This window comes from Trachurus japonicus, chromosome 1 (assembly GCF_045865225.1).
Source record: "Trachurus japonicus isolate A0001 chromosome 1, Traja_1.0".
Lineage (NCBI taxonomy): Eukaryota > Metazoa > Chordata > Actinopteri > Carangiformes > Carangidae > Trachurus > Trachurus japonicus.
The window spans coordinates 26,763,688-26,787,835 of NC_140907.1; the positions used below are offsets into that span (position 1 = coordinate 26,763,688).

Consider the following 24,148-nt stretch of genomic DNA (forward strand, 5'->3'; position numbering starts at 1 on the left):
TATATGAGTAGAGAGCCTGGCAGCCTATGCAAAGATATTATGGAGGATGTATTTCAGCTCTGAAAAGTGAAAATACACTGACATACACTTATTCTATAAAACAATATTTGATTTTTGTTTTTTGTTTTTGTTTTGTTTTTTAATCTGCCTTTAATTTAACTTCTGTAAACCATTGATTACAGGCCTATATTCACTTTCTGAGATTTATAATAGGCCTACAAATTCTCTTCATATTATCTGTAATTTAATTGTCTATTAAAGTCACACCTGAAAAGACAGTATTGATAGGCAGTTTTTTTACACACATAAACATAATGTATAATTTCCTCACTGTATACCTTAGGTGCAAGGTCATTAGCCTAGCTTAGCATGGATTAGTCTGGATGTTAGTTGAAGCAGCTCAATGAAGCAATTTTATTTCTTTAATCTATGCCAATAGTAGGCTCTTTTTTTTTCAAGGCTACGGGCCTAGCTAGGTAGCCAACACCTAGCCTAGCTGTTCATAGCCAAAATTGGCGGCAGTGGTTCATGAGGTAGAGCCGTCCAATAATCAGAGGGTTGGCCTGGTTGGTTCGAATCCCGCTCTGTCCCAGTCTGTCCTTGGGAAAGACACCTTACCCACCTTGACTCGTGTGAATGCTTAATGAATGATCGTGGTGGTTAGGGGGGTTTGTTTGGCGCACATTGGCAGCCACGCTTCCATCTGTCTGCCTTTGGGTATTCGGTTTCAATTAAAAAGCGCTATATAAATGTAAGCCATTATTACAGCCTCTAATTTTCCCAACATAACTTTTTTTTTTTTACAATTCTAGTAACAAAACCAATACATTGTGTTCAGTCATGCATACTTTTATTTACTTTTTATTTACTTTTATAGTGTTTGCAGAGGGATTTCCCTTTTACCATAGAGCTAAGTTTCTGTTCTGTTTCTTCCTGTTTCATATGCTTAACTTTTCTATCGCCCAATTCTAGCTCCATAATTAACATGCAAACAAAAACCCTCAGAAATAACATGAAAATTTCCACAGTATGTTGCTAGTGAATTTCACATTTTGGTTTTCTAAAACAATGAAACACATTTAAACTTACATGTAGGCTATTATTTTTGTCTTATGATGTCAGTTGTGTTGGAAAGCCTAAAACTAAATAGCATGGTCACCAAAGCAAAAGAAGAATGACTCTATTATTCATTATTCATTATGCATGGACTACGACAACCCTGAAATGATTTTAATATTAAGTCATCTGGATTAAATGCAAGTTTATATTCTTCAGAATATAATGGAGCTTTTTGTTCTAATATTCCTAATAAGCAATGGGATGTTTCGTTGATCTGCTCCCTGGGCAGAGCCACGGAAACCAACAGTTTGAGGCAAACAACAAAACCGTCTAACCACCTTGACACTGAGCAAGTTTGTCACTACCTGCTCACTATTTCAGTTGTAATAGCAGTTTTAAAATCCAGGCATCATGCATGGACTGGATTCGAATAAACGTTATATTTAAGCTTGTATACACTGGATGTGTCATCTGATAGGGCATACGTAACCTCTGGCAGGATGAGGCTGAGCCAGGGCGATGTTTTGGTTGGAACGCTTTGAGTCGATATTGTGCCATCACCATAATTTAACCAGGACTGTCAAGCAAAGATTTGTAGAATATTTAATTAAGCACCACCACAGAGAAAGATAAGCATGGCCGTGTGTTTACTTTCTACTCATGTGCAAACAGAGCCCTCGTAGCGGGGTGACGTTTCAGCGCCGTGTGACAGATACAACCAGGGTTTCAAACGATTCGAGCAGAAGCACTTTGGGGGACTTAATTTTGTTGGATGTTTGAGGTTGGAGAAGCCCTCTGTGTTAAAGGGGGAGCCATCATTTAGTTAATGTGAGGCCGTTTTTTTTTTTTTTTAAAGTGTGTGCGCAGTGATTTGAGTTCAGGATAACTCTAAGGTCTTTTCCTCCTTACTCTCAGCAGGACTCTGCAGGTTTAATGTGCACCGCCTCAGGCTTGTTCCATCCGCCTCCACACACCATTAGACTGAAACACACACATGTACACAATGTAGTGACGCTACTGAAAGTCAGGGCTAACACACTCTTGTCTTCTGGGAATGTTTTTAGGAATAATAAAGGGCTTGGTGATTCCCTCTTACTGCATTTTGGCTGCTTTACTCTGTTGCCACCGTAGGAGAATTCAGCATGTGGGGTTTTTAATGTTTCCTTCTTCATATGAAAACAACAGGAAAACAATGATGACATGTTGGTGGGTCTACAAGAATACCTAAAGTTAATAGTTGGCACTTTTACAAAAGCATTTACTCCTGTGGAGGACAAAATGTCTACATTTGGAAACTGGCTATAAAATAAAGGTTACAGCTTAGTGAAATAAGATGGTCAGACATTATGTAGCTACCAGAATGAAAAGATGATATACAGATGCACAGGTTTAGAAGTAAAATGAATAAATTGATCAAGAAATTTCAGTCGAGTTTTCTTTAGCGTGCTCCTGCATGGAGGCCGGCATTTTCAACACACTATTGCTAAATACGCCTTTCATTCATCGCTACTTTGGTTAGCTGTTTATCTTTGCTGCACACATCTACTGCATATTTGCTTGTGTTGGTTGCCAATAACAAACATAAACAGCTAGCTGTGCTGGTGATAAATGGAAGCAGTGTTATTTAGCCACATTTCAGGTAAGATATGAGTGTTTGGAACATAATGTTAGACAGACGGACAGCAGAGAAGGGGATTATGTTGCAGCAGTGGTTTGAGAAGTTATGGGCATTTTACACCATGAAACTGCAGCAATTGAAGTCCATTCCAAGCTATAAACATTTTAAATAAAGAAAAATATCTCATACTCATACTTTTAGAGGAGTCCTATAAGGATCCTATTCAGATTCTGGGTAAACACTATCAAACCAAACTACAAAGGTTTAAGCCTCGTTATGTTTAATACTATTAATGGTACACAGTACACAATCTATGTGTTATAATGTGCATGTCTGTAGGTGCATTTCCATAGACACAATAACTTTATTTGAGGGAAAGTGGGAGCAGTAAGTGAACACTGGAGAGAGACAAGTCTCCTCTACATGTTTATGTGGAATATTACACAAGGAAAAAACAGCTTTAGTCACGTTACATCACTCATTGGAAACACAGAGCATTTACAATTGTGTTTTGTGGACTTTTCTAAAACTGCATTGGAAACCTGGCTTGTGATAAGAAGGTGTAAGAGGGCAAACCACAGGTAAGAAGTTTTTAAGTTTGGCTCTTTTGCTTCATAGCTAATGATAAGCAGCTGTTTACCTAGAATTCAGCATCAAAAATAATTTTGTTACTCAGTGGTGGCTTCAAAGGTGGAAAAACTTTACACCCTTAGCTTTTGTCTTTATCACATCTTTTCTTCTTTTGAAGTTAGCATGCTAACCAGCTAGCTCTGGCCTGTCTTGTCACTTCCTGTTGGCGATGCACTGTAGCCTTCACTCTGCCCTAAAGACAGGGGGCATATTATAACCTCTTGTATTAACAAGACAATGATGTTTAACTCAGGTGCTTACAGTAAGTGGTTTTAGCATTCATTTTGATGTGACTTTTCTTTACTTTCAAATACATATAAATGTATTTGTCTTATGTTGACAGTGACACCATGATTTTGTATTTTGTCTTGTGATGCATTTTAGGCTAGATGTAGGCTGTGACGTGTTAAAAGTACAGTATGTAAGAAATCTAAATCAACTGGCCGTAAAATCCTCCTAATATGTCACAGAGACTCAGGAATAATGTTCATATAACATGATGAACTCACCAACAACAATAGTACAGCCAGAGTATTCGCATTAAAAATCTTTTTTTGCAGACTGCAAATCATGTTTATGTTTTGAATTTACATGTTTACATGTTGCGCCACCTAGCCCTCTCTCCCAGTCACGGCAGCATCAGTGGCATTTCAGCCTCCGGCCTGGTCCACTGAGCTGCCGCTACGACTGGGAGAAAAAAACAGATCACTGTGTTTTGAATTTGACTGCAGTAACCATTTTTGGCCACATTCTTACATATTGTACCTTTAAAGAAATCAAGAATCAAGAAATTTCTGAATTCCGACATCATTGCATTCACGCGGGTGACGAGAAAAAACATTGATGCCTGAAAGAAGTTTGGCATAATATGGATGATTAACATGAAAAATATATTTTAGTAGCCTATGCTTATTTTGGAAGCAGAAAGATGCATGAAAACATTGACAAATAACATTCTTGCCATTAACGATGAAGGCTGCCATGTTTCATTGCTGTCACTGACGACCAGTCGGAAAATCGGAGCTCTGAGATGATTCCCGGATGGCCGACCTGTAATTTCCAAATTTGATGCCATTCATTTCATTTTTCACAATTCGAAGCTCTTTTTTTCCGAGTTGCAAGTTGCCTTGAACGCATAATTGGATAATTACAAAAGTGCTAGAAAGCATTTCTCTATTGTAGCTATATCAGAAGGGCTGTGCTTGGTCCTGGTATGGTTTAATATTCTAATATTTGAATTAGGTTTTCTTAGTAAATAGGCCAATGGGTGTGCAAAACCTTCTTCACTTCATAATTGCCTCTGAGGATCAACCACAGTTCTGATATTAACAGCAGATAGAAAACACAACAAATATGATTTCATGGGATGTTTTCCTTCTGCTCTTATCTACGTGCCTTTTCATTCCACAGCACTTTCATATTTCCTAGAAAACGATGTGCACACTCAGCATACTCAAGCATGAGTGTATTTTTTGGCAGGTTGGGGGTATCTGGATAAAATTACCCTAAATTACATTTACTTAAGTTGAATGGAGTTATAAGTCTTATGCATAGTAGAAAAACTAACACATTTTATAGTGTTAGAACAGGGGGGGAAAAATCACTTACATCTGGAAAATGACAAATGATTATGCTAGAGATCTGTTTTCTGTCCATGCTGGTTTGTGTAGGAGATAATTATATTTTGATGGTTTTGCCCCATTCTTGAAACTGTAGAAAGCAGCTGAGAGTCAAATCCTGTTTCATGGTTCAGAGTGGCTGTTTTGAAGTGTCGGGGTTGAATCGGTGAGCAGAGGTTGCTCAGAGTTTGGGCTGAACTTGGTGGTAGGTCTGTTTCTGTTCAGGGGACACACTTCTCAACTATACCTCCAAACAAAATGTGTCCTTGTTGTGGTGTCACAACTGTGAATGAATACCAAACCTTTATTTACACTTGAGCCTGTGTCTGGTATTCCAGAGGTCACTGTGGGTCACTTGCTAGCCCGCTGCCACCATTGCTAAATTAAGAGGGGTGAGTTTTCTTTTTTTCTTTTTTGTAACCCCCAAATTCCTGGGATGAAGGTATGTGAGATTATATTTCACAACACAAACTGTCAAAAGATAAATGATCCATGACTTCTGTCAGAGTGGTAATTTGTTCATGTCATGGAGAACTTCTCTTTGTAGGCTAGGAAGGAAAACGAAGCACTAAAACAAGATCAGGATCATCTCTCCTTATTATTTCAGAGTTTAAAAAATAATAATAATTTGTTCAGTAATAATAAATCACCACAATTAAAAACATGTTAGTGAGCTAATGCAAAAATACACTATTAATCAGTAGGGCCCATATTTATCACATTTCTCTAAGAATATTCTCAAGAGCCAAGATAAATTGACCAAAAGAAACCTTGATGACCTAGCCTGATTGAAGTAATGATATTAAGGAGCAGGCACAGCTGAATCATCCAAAGTAAAAAAAATAATATGCATAATGCCATTTGGACTTTTTAAGTTAATTTTATTCAAGCAAAATCTTGTCCAACTGCAATTAATTTATAATATAAATATAAGATTAAATGATGCAAGCTTTATCTGTTCCTAAACAAATGTAAACAGTAATGGTATAAAGTCCTATTTGTGAATCAAATGGCTTAAACTATATCATATCTATCATAAGTGTATATTCAACAAATTATTTGTCATGAATGATTCAGTTTTGTGCAGTCACTCCTTGATTTTTAGTTATAGGAAGTTTGAACTCTGCAAATGCATGGAGCTAGGATAAACATATATTTTTTAATTGTTTATATATTTTTTTTAATTGTTTATATATTTTTTCTGCTTCTCATCAATAAATGATTCAGTAAAAGCTCATTAAGTCATTTCAGGGTTTGAAGAATGTGTGAGGATGGCAAGGGGCAAGACTGTTGGTTTCCCCCCTCTCCATATGCGGTGGAGATCAGCTACGGGTCACTCAGAAAACACTTCTCTAACTGCAGAGGCTCTTGTACTTTGGTCTGTGTTGTAAAATATCCCTGGGAGCCCTTTCACAGTGTGATTCTTCCAGCTTCAGTATCGGTCAGGGTTCAAAGAGCAGGGCCCGGCAGAAAGATCTGCTTGTCGCACTGATCCATGGACATCCATCCTGCATGAATATAAACCTGTCTGTGTTTTATGGTACATGACACGTTTCGTCGAGCCTCTGACACAAATCTGATCGCTTCCAATACTGAGAAGTGTCTTGATTGTTCCTGTGTGTCTCTGTAGTCATCACAAGCCTATTAAAGCAAAAGGATGGTCCCACTTTTATATGCTGGTACCGTAAATATGAAGCGACAGCCAGGAACCAGACCAGTTAACCTCTACCCAGAGGTAACAAAATCGACCCAAAGTAACCCAACTTTAAGACTCACTAATTAACACATTGTGTGTTGTTTATATTAATCCAAAAACTGAATGACGTTTGGTCACTTTGGGAACAAGTTACTGCTTCCAGGTCAGAAATACTAACCCCTGTAAAAATGCAACTTTACATTTTTATAATCATATTCCTGTAGATTAAACAGAGGGCATAGTTTATTAGTGACCTCTGAAGCTGTTTCCTTAACTCCGGCACTAAGCTAAGCTATAAGTTAGGCTATCTGGTTGCTGATATTAGTTTTCCTAACTCTCACCATATTTCTTAAATGTCAAATTATTGCTTTAAATTGCTCATAAATGACTGATCAAGTAGTATTGCAGACCTTTAACTTCAATAACAGGAAATACAACTATTCCCCTGCCCTCTCTCACCATGTTTGTCCACTGCTATATGTAGTCTATACATTTTAATATGTATCTGGTTATTGCCACAGTCTGGTAGAGTCGTCTACAAGTCCCACAGCTGCTCTGAAACCCCATACTGAGTCAATTAGACCAGCACAATGTGAACATCAATTACACCAAGGAGGGACAATCTATATGACTCTGGTGCTCTAATGAGATTAATTCCTCTTGGATGGGATAAATTCCTTCCCGAATGTCAATGTAGGAGGAGTGATTGAAGTTAACAAGCTCATTAGTGAACTTCAGTGCATTGTTCAGAGCTGTATGGCTGATTCTCAGTTGGCAGTCAAGGGGCCGTGGAAGATAAGGACAAACTAGTGGTTCTAACAGTCGAGCCTTGGGGCTGTTTTCTAGTGTGGTCCACTAAAGACTCCTTATTTTATCAAGCATTATTGTAGTTCTCCATAAATCCCATCCCAATCTAAAAAAAAAAAAAATCCTAAATAACATATTTCATTAAATCATCTTGCAATACTTTGGGAATTCCCCGAGTTCATTTGCTCCTAAATGTCACAAATATCGGTTCATATTTAAAAAATAGACAGTCATTTATCAAAAAAAGGGCTGGAGTTAGATGTATGCATTTGTAAACTGTGGCAGGATGGTACATGTTCGATCCTGTGTGCGTAAACTTTCAGTGCACCAATGAACATCCACCTTGGGCGACACACCTTACTTGTCACCATCAGTTCATTGAATTCACTGTAAGAGTTGATTTTCAAATGGGATTTGTTGTCAGTAAGATAATTCAATTCAGTCTAGTATATTGTAGTTTTTTGACATCCTCTGTGGGGCTGTTGGGAATCTACCTAGAAAGAAGACTGGTCTACTTTATCATGACAACTTTGATGCTCCTCCTATCAGGATTGTTCACAAGCATTCAGTAAATTTGTTCCTTAACCACCAACCAAACCACTCTTTTGAACCTGTCTCAAATATTCAGTGGTTGTATCTGACAGTAGTCTAGCCTTTGGTGCTTCATGAGAAAAAAGTTGGTGCATAGACGGACTAGAAGGTCTGACAAGCTGTGTCTTATTTCCCCAGTTATAATGACTTTGGTTGACTTTCAGCATCAGGCGATCTTTGGAAACTTGGGATCAGTTTACATCTATCCCGAGCCCCAAACCTTAACTGTGGTGAAATCGTATTGTTAATCAAAGTGAAATAAGATAGTGTTTGATCCAATCCAGTTGCATCTCATTTATCTCCCTTTTTTTGGTTCCTTATTCCTTTCCTTCACGTATCGCCTTCCTTTCTTGTAACTCTTAATGATGAACTGAAGTATGCGTCAGTTTGACCAGTTTACCACATGTTTTGCATCTAATGCCTCAAGCGTGTGTGTGCCAGGAGTCTGTTTACAGCTGATCACATTCAGTCACCTATGGGAAAGGTTAGCATGTGACCTACTACACCGCAGGTACAGTTTAGCCATGTTGACCTACTGCTCATCTAAAAGGAGTCCAGGTGCAGGTTAACAGGGGGCTCCAGCCCTTAAATGGTTGTGTAAGTGTTTCTACAGAGACCCAAACAGAATAGGCACACTTTGAAGGTAAGGGGATAAGAGGAGGAAAGTTGGTCTATAAAAGCAAGTAACCTAACCTTTGCTGGAGCAGTCAGTTTCCTGGCTCTTCGTGGTGTTAATCTTGATATATTTCAGGGATATTCTTTACTTTTATTGGTTAGTTCAACCAAATTTAAGACCTCAATCATCATCTGTCTTTGGAAGAAACAGTTGTTTGTAGCTTTTTTTTCTCCTTTGATTTGGCTACTCGCAGCATTTGGTGAAGGTTAAAGGAAAATACTGTGGTCGAGATTGATTCAGGAAAAGTTTATGGTGGCTTCAGACACAACTTGTTTATTTATATTTAACCAAACCCATGATCGTTCCCAAATCTTAACCAAAGTGATTTTGTTTGCCTAAACCTAAGCACAGATGGGAGTCTGGCCTCTTCCAATCAACACCATTGCTGTTCATAATTTCCAGGAGACAGAATTTCAAAATTAAATCATGAAGAGCAGAACAAATAATGAGATCATGAGACAAAAGTCAATGAAGCATTAAGATCCCTCTTCCCTTTCCTGTCTGTGGCACCATACCATAGGTCTATTCATTCAAAGTGGGGACAAAAAACAACATCAAACATATAGTTTAATTCTATAAAAAAAGGTGATGCAATGCCCTGAAACAGCTGGACGCTATAGATTTTTTTTTATAACTGTTACTCAAACTGAGGTAAATTGTGCATTTTTGGGAGAATATATCAGGTTTATGTAGATTTTGTGAGTATCCAGACTTACAGTGCAACAGCATTTCATTTGTAAATGACGTCTTAAATTGTCAGACGACTCTGACTGGCACCCCTCTCGTACTAGTAATAACACATTCGGCCCGTCACATTGTCTTAATAGGTTTTGAACACAACTTTTATCAACAAAAAGTAAAATGTTTAGACTTCCCATTTAATCTGATATTTGTCTCTGAGACAGATGTCTTAAAATCTCAATTGAAAACTTGTTGACATTGTTGAATCGTATACCAGTTATAACATGTGCCTTTGTATCACTACTGTATCACAATGAGTCACAATGAGTATCATAATTAATTAGGACTCCTTTGTTAAGGAGTTGGGAAACACTGCATCTCCAATGGCAACACAATCAAACACACAATTTGAGGGTGCAGACTATTTAGACATGCTGGTTTCACCCAAATCGCCATAGGTTCTGTCTTGTTTTCGTACGGAAAAGAAAAAACAAATTAAGTGGAACCTCTTGCCAAAATATCATCTTTGTTCAGGTCTGCTAAGAAAAAAGAAATCTTGGCACATGTGGGACAATAAACTTTAATGACAAGTTTAATTCGGAGCAAATAAACTGCAACTGTGTTTTCAATTCAAACACTTTTTTTCCACATGTTTAAAACAAATAACTCATAACCTTTTTTGAATGATTGAAGGAGCTGCTGAGTGGAGAGGGCAGGAGGTTCTGAGACAATACAGGAATCCACATGTGCCACTTTGCGCACTCATTGCCTCTGGAAAAAAAAAGGGGGAAACATATTGCTGAAGGTGCAACATGAATTCAATTTAGCTCCATTGTGCAGAAATCTCAGCAACATATCTCCAAGCCCTGGGTAAGTGAAACCAAAAAATATCAGCATATCTTGAAACAACAAGAGGGGATGTATGTATGTATGGGAAGATATACTTTTGTAATGTGGGTGAAGTGACCCTTTTAACATGGAGTTCCTCAGGGGCTTTTACTTCACATCCAACATTGAAGTGCTCACTTGTTTCACCAGGAGGAAGGTCGAGCCTGAGAAGAACCACACTGCCTGTCTGCAGACCAGACTGTAGCTCAAGGGGGTCTGAGAGCGGATAGGAGCCAGAGCTGCAGAGCAGGAGGAGGCAGATTTGGTTTCACCCCTGGGTGTGCTGAGCGGAGGTCTCCCTCTCACACCAGGGCGAACAATATTTCATCATGTGGTATGAACCTGCAGACATGCCCAGAGGATTTCACCACTATACTCCTAATGATGGAAAATTAACGCTCCACTGAACAGAGCTAAATGCCCCCACTGACAACATTTCCAAACTATTTACAGCGTGGGCCTTAAACGCAGCGAAGTCAAAGGATCACTCAGGATATATTTCTGTTGATTTGGGCGTAATGAGTAAAACCTGTCAGACACGTTTTGTTATGATTTCCATGAAGGGCGGGAGATGAAATAGAGAGGGAAATTGTTAAGAAAACCACAGGTGATAAAATACGATGTGTTATAATTAGAAATCAGAAATGTCTCTCAGACCCCGAGGAGAGAGAGAGAGAGTTTGTTTTTTGTTTTTTCACTTTGACTTGGAAGACAGATTTATCCTCAACCTTCACCTGATATGAGGAAACCGAGTGAGTGCGCTGAATGGAGCAGCGGTCTTTACGCACAACATCCAGACTCCACCCAGACATGCCTGGAAGAAAAAGCTCTCGGTCCAGTAGGGGCTGGCCACTGACAGAAGCTCCTCCGACCACGCTGACTGATGCTCAACAGCCCCTGATCAAGCTCCCGTGTTCATATCTCTGCAGCTTTTACGCGCAAACAAAATGAGAGTCCTCGTCTCCACCACGGTGGCACTGTTGTGGCTCATTGCGATGCCCTGCACGGAAGCCATCCACGGATTATACAGTTTCGGCCAACACGACTTATTCTACAAGAAGAACAACTGCAAGCCGATCCCTGCGACCCTCAAACTGTGCCACGACATAGAGTACACGGAGATGCGCCTGCCGAACCTGTTCGGACACGACACCATGAATGAAGTTGTGCAGCAAACTTCGTCTTGGGTCGCGCTGGTGGAGCTAGAGTGTCACCCCGACATGAGAAAGTTCCTCTGCTCCCTTTACGCACCCGTGTGTCTGGACGACATGGACGAGCCCATTCAGCCGTGCAGGTCCCTGTGCGAGACCGTCAAGCTCGGCTGCGCGCCCGTGATGTCCAAATTTGGCTTCCCCTGGCCGGAGGTGCTGGACTGTGACCGCTTCCCGGTGGACAATGATCTGTGCATACCACCTGCACCCATGGACAACTTTGTGCCAGTCACCAGGGAAGGTGAGCTTTTTGTTAATCTGTAGGCAAATGTACCATCTCTCCAAATCCTACGCGCACGTGCCAGACTCACTTAACTGGCACATAACTAATGAGAGATCATGTATGGACTTTTACAGCTCCTTACATGTGAACATACTGATATCTTAATCCAGTTTATTCTCTTACATTAAGCCAAATAATCTGTGGTCAGATCTTGTTGTGCCTTATACGTATTTAATAAATTGATATTTATTTAAGCATTACATGTTTATTGTCACTATATCACAAGTTTTATTTATTTGTTGTTGTTGTAGTTCCCAGAGTGTGTGATGCCTGCAACGATACAGATGAAAACGACAATGAAATTGTTGACAAGCTGTGTAAGAATGACTTTGGTAAGTCCATCCATTCATTTTATTAGAGCAGTAGTTCCTATAGTGAAGCTCAGAGACCCCAGGGGGTCATTAGGGGAAATCACTGCTGGTTGTGTTTTACTTCATTGTGATTAACAATATAGATGCATATATGTCAAAAAGTATGATCTGCATAGTGTTTTTGTGCCAAAACCCCGACCCTCACTCTCTTTGCTGCATGTTTTAAGCCTTAAAGATCAAAGTCAAGGAGATCTCCTACATCAACGGTGACACCAAGATAGTGCCAGAGACCAAGAGCAAGACCATCTACAAGCTGAACGGCGTGACGGAGCACGACCTGAAGAAGACGGTGCTGTGGCTGAAGGACGGCCTGCAGTGTATCTGTGAGGAGATGAACGACATCAACGCTGCCTACCTGGTCATGGGCCAGAAGATGGACGGCCATCTGGTCATCACCTCGCTGAAGCGCTGGCAGAAGGGCCAGCGTGAGTTTAAGAGGATTTCTCGCAGCTTCCGCAAGCTTCAGTGCTAGGAGGGGGGTTAAAAAAAAAAACACACAGCATGTGTTGAAGATAAAGTTCAGTTGAGCTCTTCCCCGTTCACATTTTCATGATTGGTGTACAGTCAAATTTCACTCTCTAGAGTTCAGCAAAGATGCTTCCCTGACCTTCATGTGGCTCTCACTGGTTTATCATTAACAAAGCACTAAATCTGCATCACTAAGCACTAAGGGCTTCATATTTTATCAGTCTTTTTCTGGAAGGTGCTATGCAGTACACACAAACTATATACATTAACCAAGCAAAGAATATGTATAAAAAGTCAAGTTTTAGTTGCTAATAATGCAAATTATATACAGTGAAAACACAAAGGTGAATAATAACAGACATACAGTATAACTCTCTGTTGTTGCTGTCACCTCATTAATTGCAGTTAATTGCACTCAGCTGGTCCCGGGGAGTCACTAATTATATGATTACAGGGAAAAGCAGAATTAAAAATGGCGAACTCTAATTAACAGACATGGTGTATTGGTAAATTCTGCAAATAGGATGATTTTCTTTTCTTTTCCACTTTCAAAAAGTTGTGTTTTTCTACTTTATTTTAAGGGGCTGAGCTCAATCAGGGTTAACTCCTCCAATTCTCCATTAAAATCTCATATTACAGGAAAAAAAAACCTTACATTACATCAAATGCCTTCGTTGCTCCACAGTTAAGATCCTATGGTGGGATGCTCATCTGTCCTAGCTCTATAGACACACTTACAAAGATGGAGTCGTGTGTGTGGTGCATACTGAGTGAAGCTGTGCATAGTGTGTGACGTTCAAAGACAAAATAATGTTTGTGTTTTTGTATTCCCACCATTTTTCTCAAGCATAAATGAGAGATAGCTGGCTATATTCTCTTCCTGTCCCACATTTTATTATTCTTGGTTAAAAAAAACAAAAAAAAACTTTTGTACTTGAGCCTCTGCATACTTTTCTACCACAGTATGATAAAATATACATATTTTTCTACTTCAGGCTTTCACATGTAAAGTTTTTGGTTTGCATCTTCATCCTGTTGTTTGATGAGTTACACAAGTTGGTTTCTTTTGGTATTAATGATGAATATCTGAGTTATGGTTGATAGTGTTGATTTTCATGAGCAGTAACTTGATAAGCGCAAATAACCACATGGCAGTGTGTATGTGTGCAATGTAAAGTTGTTGTGTTTTTTTTTCTTTTTTGAAAGTATTACTGTGTAAATATCAAATACTATGCTTTATTCTTGTATAAAGTTTCCAGCCATTAAAAGCTGGCAACATTTTTGTTGTTGAATTGAGTGTTGTGTTCAAGTTCACACCTGACTATCAGCAGAAACTTAAATAAATAAATAACAATAAAAAAAAGACCACAGAAAATAAAAAATAAATAAACTTGCTTATATTATTGATTAAATGTCGCCATCTAGTGGAACTCAGTGGTAATTGCAGTTTGATGCTTTTAAACATTTAAGTTAGTCAGTTGGTGCTTTCTTAAGACCTGTATCTACAGTGTCATTCCTCTAAAACATTTGTAGCTACTATGATTAACTTAATTGAGTGTTCAATGCTGAAAGAATCTGCTATTCAGTCATATTGAATATCGACTTTTCATGCTTGCTTGAATACATGCCTTTATTTTCTTTCGTTTTGACCGCGCTTTAAGAAACATCTAAGAAACGTGACACACATCGAGTTCCTGACACCCATTTGCTTTTCACTACTCTGACTACTAAGGGAAATTTTTGTACTGCTGCTCATAGTGCTGACAAGCATTGGGTATGAATGAGATGATTTTTAAGAAATAGTCCACATATCCTCTTTGCTCTTTTAGTTTATTTCTTTGGTTGTATTTCTTTTGAACATTTTAGTACTTTCCATTGTTTTTTGTGGCTGAAGGTCTTTGTGATGTTGAATTTTGATAAACCCCGCCATATAAGAGAAATCTTTATACCTAAAAGCAACAGATACAATTGTATCTTAATCTATGGAGGTCATTTTTGGTCTATTTGTGTGACCAACGGTCCAAATCTAGGTCAAAGGTATATCATCCAATAACGTGAGAATTTGTCTCTTAATCTTGAGAATGACTTGAATGATTCAATCGACTGCAAAAAACTGTTGGCGATGAATTAATAATTGTCAGCATTATAAACACCTCCACTTGATATGAGACCCGAGGTAGGACATTCTTCACATTCATCCAGGTATTGTACTACCTTGATGACTCAGACTGTACCGACATGACAGAATGAATCACTCCACTGGACTGGAGGAGTACAGTCAAGAAAAATGAGGGTTTCCTCTGTTCTGGTGATTGGTGGGGAGTCCCGGACATTTTCACCTCTCTAGGTGAATCACACTGGTGGCACATGAGCTGCAGAGGGTTGTCGGATGAATCAAGGTGTGAACCAAGAGAAATGTGGTGTAATCTGAAAGATTTCCTCTCATGAGGAGAGAACCCACTTTACTTGTGTGACATATTATATCAGAGACTTCATACATTGTCCTGACATCCACTTCTCTACTTCACACTTTGATCCATGTGCCTCTGACAACTGTCACATGACTACCATGTGACGTTCATGAGTCACTTACAGCTACTGTGTGACATTATAACATGATTGATCCAGAAATACCTGGGACTCCCCACCGGCCAGTAGAACAGATGAGGCCTCTTCAATGTCTGCCCTAAAAGTCTTTAAACCCTCCTACAGTCTAGACTGGGGTTTCACTCTGACCCAACAAGGCGCTGAGGTACAATGTTCGTATGGTTCAGGGTCCAATATCAAAGGAGATTTTGTTAAACATTAATAGAGGATTGTAAAAAAAAAAAAAAAAAAAAAAGCTGCTGCAAAAGGCAATACGTGTGTGATATTGTCGTGAATGCAAAGCATAGTCAGGGGCCTGCAGCTCTGATGGCTTTATACACAGGCCCTGAATGAAACTACATGCATTTATTCAAAGGGAAAAGGGTATTTGAGGCACTTGACTTGAGTATCTTCATTTTCTGTTCATACTTGTGCATTATACTTCAGTGGGGGGAATTATGTTTTACTTGACGGCATTTGTTTTGAGACAAACAAGAATTTTGAGAGGGACTTTATCCATTGTTTAGATTTCGGTCCTGGATGTATGCAAATTAGTGCATATTTCATTTGATATTGCCTCATTTACATATTTAAATTTGACAAAACGTGTAATAGTACAAAAAACATTTGTCTGAATGTACTAAGTGATAAACTTTGGAAGTTTAATGGTGATATGTGTTGGTTAAAAACTCTACCCTATTCACATGTAGTGTCCCCCCTTAAGGCGTTTAAATAGCCTACTTCTTCCATAGGCTACATTAGAAATGTTGCATTTTCCCCATGTGATAATGTTAACGCTGTGAGAGCTATACATGTCAAACTAATAGTGTCTTTGCAACAAGTGATGTTATCCTTAACATCCAATGTTAAATTGGTGTTTTATTTCCTTTTTGGAATTAATTATATCCATTTTAGGTCTGTATGTTAATCTATTATTAGATACAGTGGTAGACACAGCAATAAATGTCAACTTCTGAGGTTATTTTTGAGGCAAAGCCAGTGACTCAACAGAAAATATCCCTTGGCTCAAAGGCCATGTTTTGGTGGTTTTTAACTTTTCTTCATTGTGTTATTCTAAGTTAAATATTGTTTTGGACTATTGATTCAACAAAGATGACATTTCAAGGTGTCACCAGGTCATTTTATTAATAATTAGGCCAGGTTGGTAAATGTACTCTTCAGATTAACTGAAGAATGAAAATAAGTAGTTAGTCCGTCAGTTTGACATTTAAAGGAGATGTTATGCTTCAATCGTGTCATTAGATTTACATTTATTTTCTTACCCCCAATTTGTGCTTCTCCTCTCTGTCTCTTTCTGTCTCTTTCTGCCGTGGGTACTGCACGATCCAAATGTGCCACAACAGCACTCATTTATTATTATATTATTGCTGTTATTTATTAGTTACATTGATAACACAATGGCCTATGTGCAATATTATTTCCACCAATTTACTGTACCCTTTCAAACCATATCGATTGAGGTAGACAGTTTCCCACGATGAGCCTGGTTCTGTTATGGGTTTATTCCTGTTGAAAGGGAGTGTGGCCTATAATCTTTGTCAAAACAGTTGAGTTTCACTTCATAATAAAGTATAATATTGACTTTTCCCTGTGAAGTTCCTTGATATATATCATATGCAAATAAAATCAAATTGAATAACATAACACACTCATAACATGCTTCCTCCCCTTGTAAAATGGTTGATATGATGGGAATTTTACTAAAATAGTGACATCACAGGCAAAAAATTAAAGCAGCATGAGGTAATAATGGCACTAAGATCTGCTGTAATATTTTAATTCCTACATAGTTGCAGTGAAATATATTTCCAAAGTTTCAGAAGGCAGAAATACCCCAGAGGACCATTAAGGAGACAGCCAATGATCAGTCATACTTCATACTGTATGAATCATGTAATAGTCTGGACAGCTGGGATACAATCACTCACACACATACACACATACACACAAACGCACACTCACACACACAAGTTGTATCCGTATGAAGAACCAGTGAAGCATGTTGCCTTCAAAGATGTAGGAAAAAACACAACCTATAGGGTGAAGATGAACAACCCTTAAAGAATGACTGGCGTGGGCTATATGGGGAATTTGCTATGACAATACAAATGCCCTGGTGTGACGTTTAGGGGGTGGGATGCGTAAAAATCCTGTGTAAACTACCGTTGGGAAAATTGATGCTTTTGAATACTTATGATTGCAAAATATTGTGGGGCGGCCTGGTGGTGGTGGCGGGCGGGGGGGGGGGGGACTTCATTTTTGTGGTTACTTTCCACTGAAGCCCACGATGACAATTATTTTCAGGTGGTTTTTAAATTTAGCTACTTTGCTTCCCTTTTCATTTATGAAACAAAAACTAAAACGTGGTTCTCTTATCAGAAACACTTAATAACTGCGCCTCTTGCTTGAAGTGTCGGGTTTTTTTTTTGTTTTTTTTTATCTCTTTATTTTACGACGGTCATGAACGCAGCACGCACCCAGAAGTACTTTTCCAGACGTCGGTGGAAGCTTGCATAATAAAACGCTTTAACCTGTAGTTATTAAAAGTTTATAATAATCCCGTGTATTTCTTTTTACCAGTGGTGCCAACGGGTTATTATAAAAGCGTTTTACCTCCCAAAAGACGGTCGACGATGAATCTTTAGAGAGCAGGCAGGGCTCAGTTTGACGAAGCTCAAAAAGTACGTGGGGAAGTTCCCTAGGAAATCCCCCCAGACTCTTATAATATTCTCGACACTGCTCAGACCGTCGACTCGGTCCATTTCCAAAGACACACGGTTAGAAGCAGAGGTGCCAAATGTTGGATTATTAAAATATACATATTTATATTGTTTGTTTTGTGTTTTGTTTTTTTGTTTTTTTTAAACCAACCGAGCTCGTAATGGATAACTTCAGTATGAACACGGACAGCGACTTGTTGAAAGACAAAATCCGGAGTTACAGCACCCTGAACACTCTTTATCATGAGACCCGACAGGAAATCGACCTCCTGAACAAACAGATTAATGTAAAGGACAACATCATTGCGGAGCTGAAAGTGAGGCTGGGGAGATACGAGAGGATCTACATGACGGTGGGAGATAAGGAGCCTGTGGTTATAGGACCGTCCAAGTCTTTGCTGGAGAGCTTATGTAAAGAAATATGCAAACTGAAGCAGAAGAGGAACGATGTTGAGTTCAAGGCATCTCGACAAGAAGAGGTAAACTTCTAGGTTTTTACTATGTTTGTTGTTCCATGCAGATGACACTGCAGGGTGAAGAGCTGTAGCTACAATGTGAGGAACTGAAGAGCTTAAAATCCCCTTCAGTAACATTTAAAGTCTGCCTGAGTTGTGTTTTGACATGCAACCTACTATGGTGTTCACATCTTCAAACATCTGAGGGAATAAGAAGGATATTACATTTTAGTTTTATTGCATCTTTAGTAAACAATATTGCAGTGACACATTGCAAAGTGGTGTGCTCATGCTCATTCTCATGCTCATGCTCAGTTTCGTCACCCTTGTCTTCCTCCCAGGAGATCCAGAGACTGACCATGCAGCTGAGGGAGAAGGAGCTGGAGCTGGAGACGGTCAGGTGTCAGCCGGACCACGAGAAGGACCAGGAGATCCAGAGGCTGCGGTCGGCCTTGGAGGAGAGGGAACGGTCCGAGGCCACCAGAGCCGTCCTCTGCACCTCCCTGGCGGAAGAGGCCGACCAGCTCCGGGGTCAGCTCGGCGCCACCGTGAAGGTGTGCCAGGAGCTGTTGGCGAGGCTAGGGGAAGAGAAGAGGGGAGAGGGAGACGTGGAGGAGGTGACCCAGCTGCAGAAGCCCAAGGAGGTGTGTGTGTGTGTGTGTGTGTGTGTGTGATGCATCTGCTTTACCTGGTGGAGCTGGGGAGCCTGGGGGTCTTTATTTATTCACTTGGTATGGCCTGCTATAACTTCTCTCACCGTTCTCCACAGACAGCAGAGTCCTCTGACATGAGCAGTGTCACCGCTCAACTCCGCCAGCTTCACGAGGAGAACAAACAGCTAAAGCAGCGAGTGTTATATGTAAGTGTTACAACAACAAGGAAGTTATATGCTTTCATGGTTTTTTAAATAATCTAATAAATCACACATCAGCCTAATCTTTGTCATTTCTCCCTTTCCAGGTACAAGGTCTGAACTCTCAGTGGCAGAAGTATGACTCGAGCAGGGAGGACTACATCAGAGGTTTATGCCAGCGGTTGAAGGAGAGCACCGGGCACGGCCTGATGCCTGGGATGGGCTCCGTCAACACTGGGATGCTCCATCAGGAGATTTCCAGGCTCAATGGTTTACTGGAGGAGAAGATGAGCGAGTGCACAAGGCTGGGCAGAGATGTAGAGGAGACAAGGAGGCAAGACCAAGAACGCATCCAGACACTGGAGCAGCAGGTCGGTACCGTTTAACCGCCTACGGCTTTTATTAGCATCTAAAAGAAGAAAGAAAACAAAAACTTAGAGAAACTTGAGGACTAAAGTTTTGTTTCTTCTCCTTCCACAGGTTCTCATCTATACAGAGGACTTCAAGTCAGAGCGAGCCGACAGGGAGCGAGCACAAGGCCAGATCCAAGACCTGAAGGAGCAGGTTCGTCAGTTAAAACAGCAGCTACACAAACAGGTGAGACAGCCCAACCTACATACATACTTCCGTTTTATGGTTAACACGTTCCCTTATGTTAGTTATAGTGTGGCTGGTGCAATCCCTAAACATCTTATTTGTCTCGTGGTTTGTCAGCAGGGAGCTAGCAGAGAGAGCAGAGAAGTCCCCATGTGCCGCGTACACATAGGACACAGGATCTCCTCGTCCAGGCGGCAGAAGGACGACGCCGAGCACCTGCTGAGGACCGCGGCCGAGACGCAGCAGCAGCCCGCCGTGGCCGCAGCAGCAGCAGCAGCAGCAGCGACGCCGAGCCCCGCCTGGACCGAGTGCTCGGGCCAGTCGGAGCTGCAGTGCCCGCTGTGCCAGGCCAAGTTCACCGACGGGCAGACGGCAGAGTACCTGAAACACTGGGAAGAGTGCGTCAAACTATAAAAAGAGAAACAAACACTCATTTCGAAGAAGACGGTGGTCTCTTTGCTGACAGTAAACGAACACTGATGAGCAGCACTACACGGCAGAAAATAACCTGGGTGGAGTTTCCAGTTTGGAGAGGCTTGACTACACATTAAATAACTGACATAGGGAAGCAAAACTGTACAATCAGTTCCCCCTGTCGCAAGACAAATAAGTTCATCGGGCCTTTCTAAGTCTGTGTAGTTTTTTGTTTTTTTTTCTAAGTGTCAGGTTCTGAGTCTTCTCCTGTGGCAATGCAGGAGATTATTGTGGAGGGGAAGAAGATGTCAATGCAATATATCAAATGTCATATACCTCAATGTGTCAAATTACAAACCTGTTGCACTTTCTCGACATATAGCCAAAAACTAAACGTAGGATTGTACAGTTCAAAAAGATTCATAATGGATAAGCTTCTTATTTTTGGATTTAAATATCTATATCTAGTTGATAATGTGGTGCTATTAGTAGTTTTTTTTATTATTAATCTTTACATATTTCTGTTATGTAAATTATATATTAAAATGGACTTAAAATATATAACTATAATATTAATATTTATTCTTTTTGCATTTATGATTGGATTTCAGTCCAATGATTTGTTTGCCCTTTTTCCACCAAAGCCATGAAATGTATACTTTTCCTGGTAAACTGTTGAGATCAAGATGTTAAATGCATCAAAACTGGAAAAAAAATCCACTTTTTTGGAACAGTGTGTGCAAAAAGCTGCATCCCAACTGACAATAATATGCTTATTTCCTGATATCTGGTGCTGCTTTTCTGGAGGTAGCACGTTATTTTTGTAATAAAAGATTGTTTTCGATCGTTCGCAGCGTTCAATATATTTATTATTGTGTTGTGTGCTTTTTAGTTCTTGTGACAGTCTGCAGCCTGGAGCTGTAACCACAGATCACAACCTAACCACGAAAATGTTGGCGCTACTTAATGTAAGTCTGTGTGCATGTCATTTAGTGTGTGTTTGTGTGTCCATCTGTGTCACGTGTGTGTGTGTGTGTGTGTGTGCGCATGGTGGAAAACCCCTTCCCAGCTCTGCCTGAATGGGCACGCTGTACTGTGACAGCCAGATTCCCAGCTGTTGTGTGGCTGAAGCAAACACTACAGGGGTATGGCAGCTCAAGTTACACCTGAACCCTCCACAACTGCCTGCAGATCAGTTTGTGACTGAAAGAAGAAAAAAAAAGAAGAAGGAAAAGAAAAAGAAAAAAAAATTCTACAGTCAGTGGCTGTGAAGTATCATTTTGACACAAACAGTGGCGTCTGGTGAATCAGTTGTCATGGGTTTGGTGTAGTAAGCACAGGAAGCTGGACATCCCCTCTTCTAAAAGGAAGTAGGCAGTTGCAGCGCACATAGACATAGACAAAGCAGTGGTATTTATGTGTGACATATGCCTTGTGCTGCATTGTTTTCTGATTGAATGATATTTAAAGTATGACTGTGAGACTTTCAAAAACAAAAACAGTCACCAAAGTTAGGTACAATAGGCTATATGTAGCTGCGATTCAGCTATACACGGTTGTAGATAGGCCTACCACTGTGGTTTTAAATTTAGATAAGATAATAATAATTAAAAAAAAAAATTTTTTTTCATTTTATCTCTGCTTTTAAAAGAGAGTGGAAATTAGCTTGTTGACTTTCTTATCAGAGAATCAATACTACCACCACCACCCATTCAGTTAGCTTAGCATAGCACAACGACTGGAAACAGGGGGAGAAACACCTGACCTGACTCACTGATAAACATGCAAAGACTATTGTGTAACTGTTGGGTAATTTATATTTATAGTACAGACACGAGTGATATGAATCGTCTTCTTATCTAACTCTTTGTTAGCAAAGCAGATGAACACATTTTGATGAAAATCTCAGAAATCTTCTTGGTCTTTCTTTTTTAAATCCTTTAAACCATTACTAGAATTAAAGGATATTAAGATTTAAAGTCAAGTATACCACTCTGCAAACAAAATGAAGAGGTTTGAGGGTTGGTTCATCATCTAACCCCCCTCCTCCCCTCACCCCAAAAGTGTTCAAATGACACCACATGATGACTTACTCATCAGATAAGGGGACAATAGTTGTGGCTGAATTAGTTTCTAACACGTCTGCTTATAACACAACAGCCCTGCCTCCAATACATCTGCCCACAAAATGACTGGCTCCAATTTTGGCTCTAAAGGGCAACTTTTAGTATCTCGTCTACATGAGTACCACATGCACACGGGCAGAAATACACAAAAGCCCTAAAAAGGCCATGAGCTGTGGTGCTAGGGATTCCCCCCCACCACCACCACAGCCAGCAGGATACACCTACGCATTTACAAAAGGGTCTATAAGTGACTGAACTTCCACACACAGACACATACAAAACGCTCTACCCACCAATGTGAGAGTGGAAAAAAATAGGTCATAAGTCCCCACCTGAGTGTTTGGGAACTTTTCTAAGAAAGACCTAGTAAGAAAAGTCAGGTGACGGTGGTAAGATTAGTTCCTGTTGGAGCCGGGTTTCAAAGCACCAGGATGTACTGATACAAACTTTCAGCCTGACACTTATCCAGGCAAATAAAGAATGGATAGATTCGGCCTTTAATCTTCTGTATATCCTAAAAGAATGGGAATTTCCCGCCTTCAGGAGGGAATTCCCAAAAAAAGAAAAAAGTAAAGCAGACGAGCTTATGAGAAAATGGATTGCTGTCGACTTGAGTGGATCATTTTAATTGAACTTATGCTGGTATTAACACAGACTGTTTCATTAAGGCTTCTGGGTAAAGGGAGGGAAGGCCGAGGGCTCGGCCATCATCAACAGCAAGCAGCAGCAGTGTGGTGTGGTGTGGCAGACTGTCAGGAAAGACGGAGGAGAGCGGAGGGGTGGGGGGGGGGATTCCCTCCATGGAAATGTATGTGATCCTGAAGCGCTCCAGGCAGCTGACAATGAAAAGATCAGCGTTCTGATTACAAGCTACGAGGCAGCTCTGATCCCTTTTAATAATCCTATTGGTGCTCTTCCCCTGTCATTGTCAGACTGCTGAGTGCACCATTGTGTTTTCCTTCACCAGCCAAGACCAGCAAATTTCAAATCTACTCAATGTGGATGGAGCTTTTTTCTTTTTTCTGTTCTAGTGGCTACATACATATTTTATCAACTGAGGGCTTAAGTGGCTCTTGTCTCTTCATCCTGAGGGAAAAAAAACAAACAGAAATCTGTGCTATGTTGGGAGTTTTATTTAGATTACGTCCTACGTTTACCTCTCTCAAGACATTTTGCTCGGTGATTTTGCCCTGTCTTCATTTGCGTAGTTTTGTGGGGCATTTGCCTAAATGTGGTATATCCGATGTTACATCACCAGTGACTGAATGCGAGCGCGCTCTACAAACAGCCAGACAGTCATTCATAGCTGAAATAAATTATGAGTCATACCTACTGCGGTGCAAAAGAAAAAAAAAAAACTTTTTGTCTTGTCTTACACAAAAGCTGCGTTTGCCACACTTCTTCCATTCATCAAATTTGTTAGAGCGGTAATTTTTCTGAGTGAAATCCCTGGGTTTTAAGAAAGTTACTCTTGGAAAAGTAAAGAGGAAGCGGTCACTGTGAAGAACATTTCAGTAACTCACTTCCTCTTCCACATTATCCAGTTGCCTCTAGATATAACAAATGAACTTACAGTACTTTCAAGGCACAATATTTGGACAATTAAAAACAAAACAAAAAAAATCAAGAAGAAGAATCTAATTTTCTTGATGAAACCAGATCATTTTTACCATAATAAAATGAGCTTCAAATTGAAAGTGAAGTTTTGCATAATTAAGGTTTTAGTGCTATACTGCAGCAGCAGGGATTAAAAACTTTTAAAAAAGTTAACAAAAATG

The 24,148-nt window shown here is 39.9% G+C and overlaps 2 protein-coding genes across 4 annotated transcripts; both read left to right on the top strand.

Annotated features, from left to right (window-relative positions):
• Nucleotides 1-11,097: 11,097 nt before the first annotated feature.
• On the top strand, nt 11,098-12,742 carry sfrp2 (secreted frizzled-related protein 2). The gene is made up of 3 exons (XM_085782995.1): nt 11,098-11,717; nt 12,011-12,091; nt 12,298-12,742. The coding sequence occupies exons 1-3, from the start codon at nt 11,213-11,215 to the stop codon at nt 12,600-12,602; spliced, it is 891 nt and encodes a 296-aa protein (XP_085639121.1). The 5' UTR covers nt 11,098-11,212; the 3' UTR covers nt 12,603-12,742.
• Nucleotides 12,743-17,690: 4,948 nt separating this feature from the next.
• Nucleotides 17,691-20,647, top strand: tnip2 (TNFAIP3 interacting protein 2). Of its 3 annotated transcripts, none has more exons than XM_085783005.1 (6): nt 17,691-18,404; nt 18,722-19,024; nt 19,150-19,239; nt 19,341-19,604; nt 19,714-19,830; nt 19,948-20,647. In XM_085783005.1, exons 1-6 carry the CDS (start codon nt 18,087-18,089, stop codon nt 20,242-20,244), a joined length of 1,389 nt encoding a protein of 462 aa, XP_085639131.1. In that variant the 5' UTR covers nt 17,691-18,086; the 3' UTR covers nt 20,245-20,647. The 3 variants fall into 3 exon arrangements, with proteins under 3 accessions (XP_085639131.1, XP_085639142.1, XP_085639137.1); XM_085783016.1 differs by having other exon boundaries at nt 17,698-18,404; nt 18,809-19,024; XM_085783011.1 differs by having other exon boundaries at nt 17,704-18,404; nt 19,951-20,647.
• Nucleotides 20,648-24,148: the final 3,501 nt, after the last annotated feature.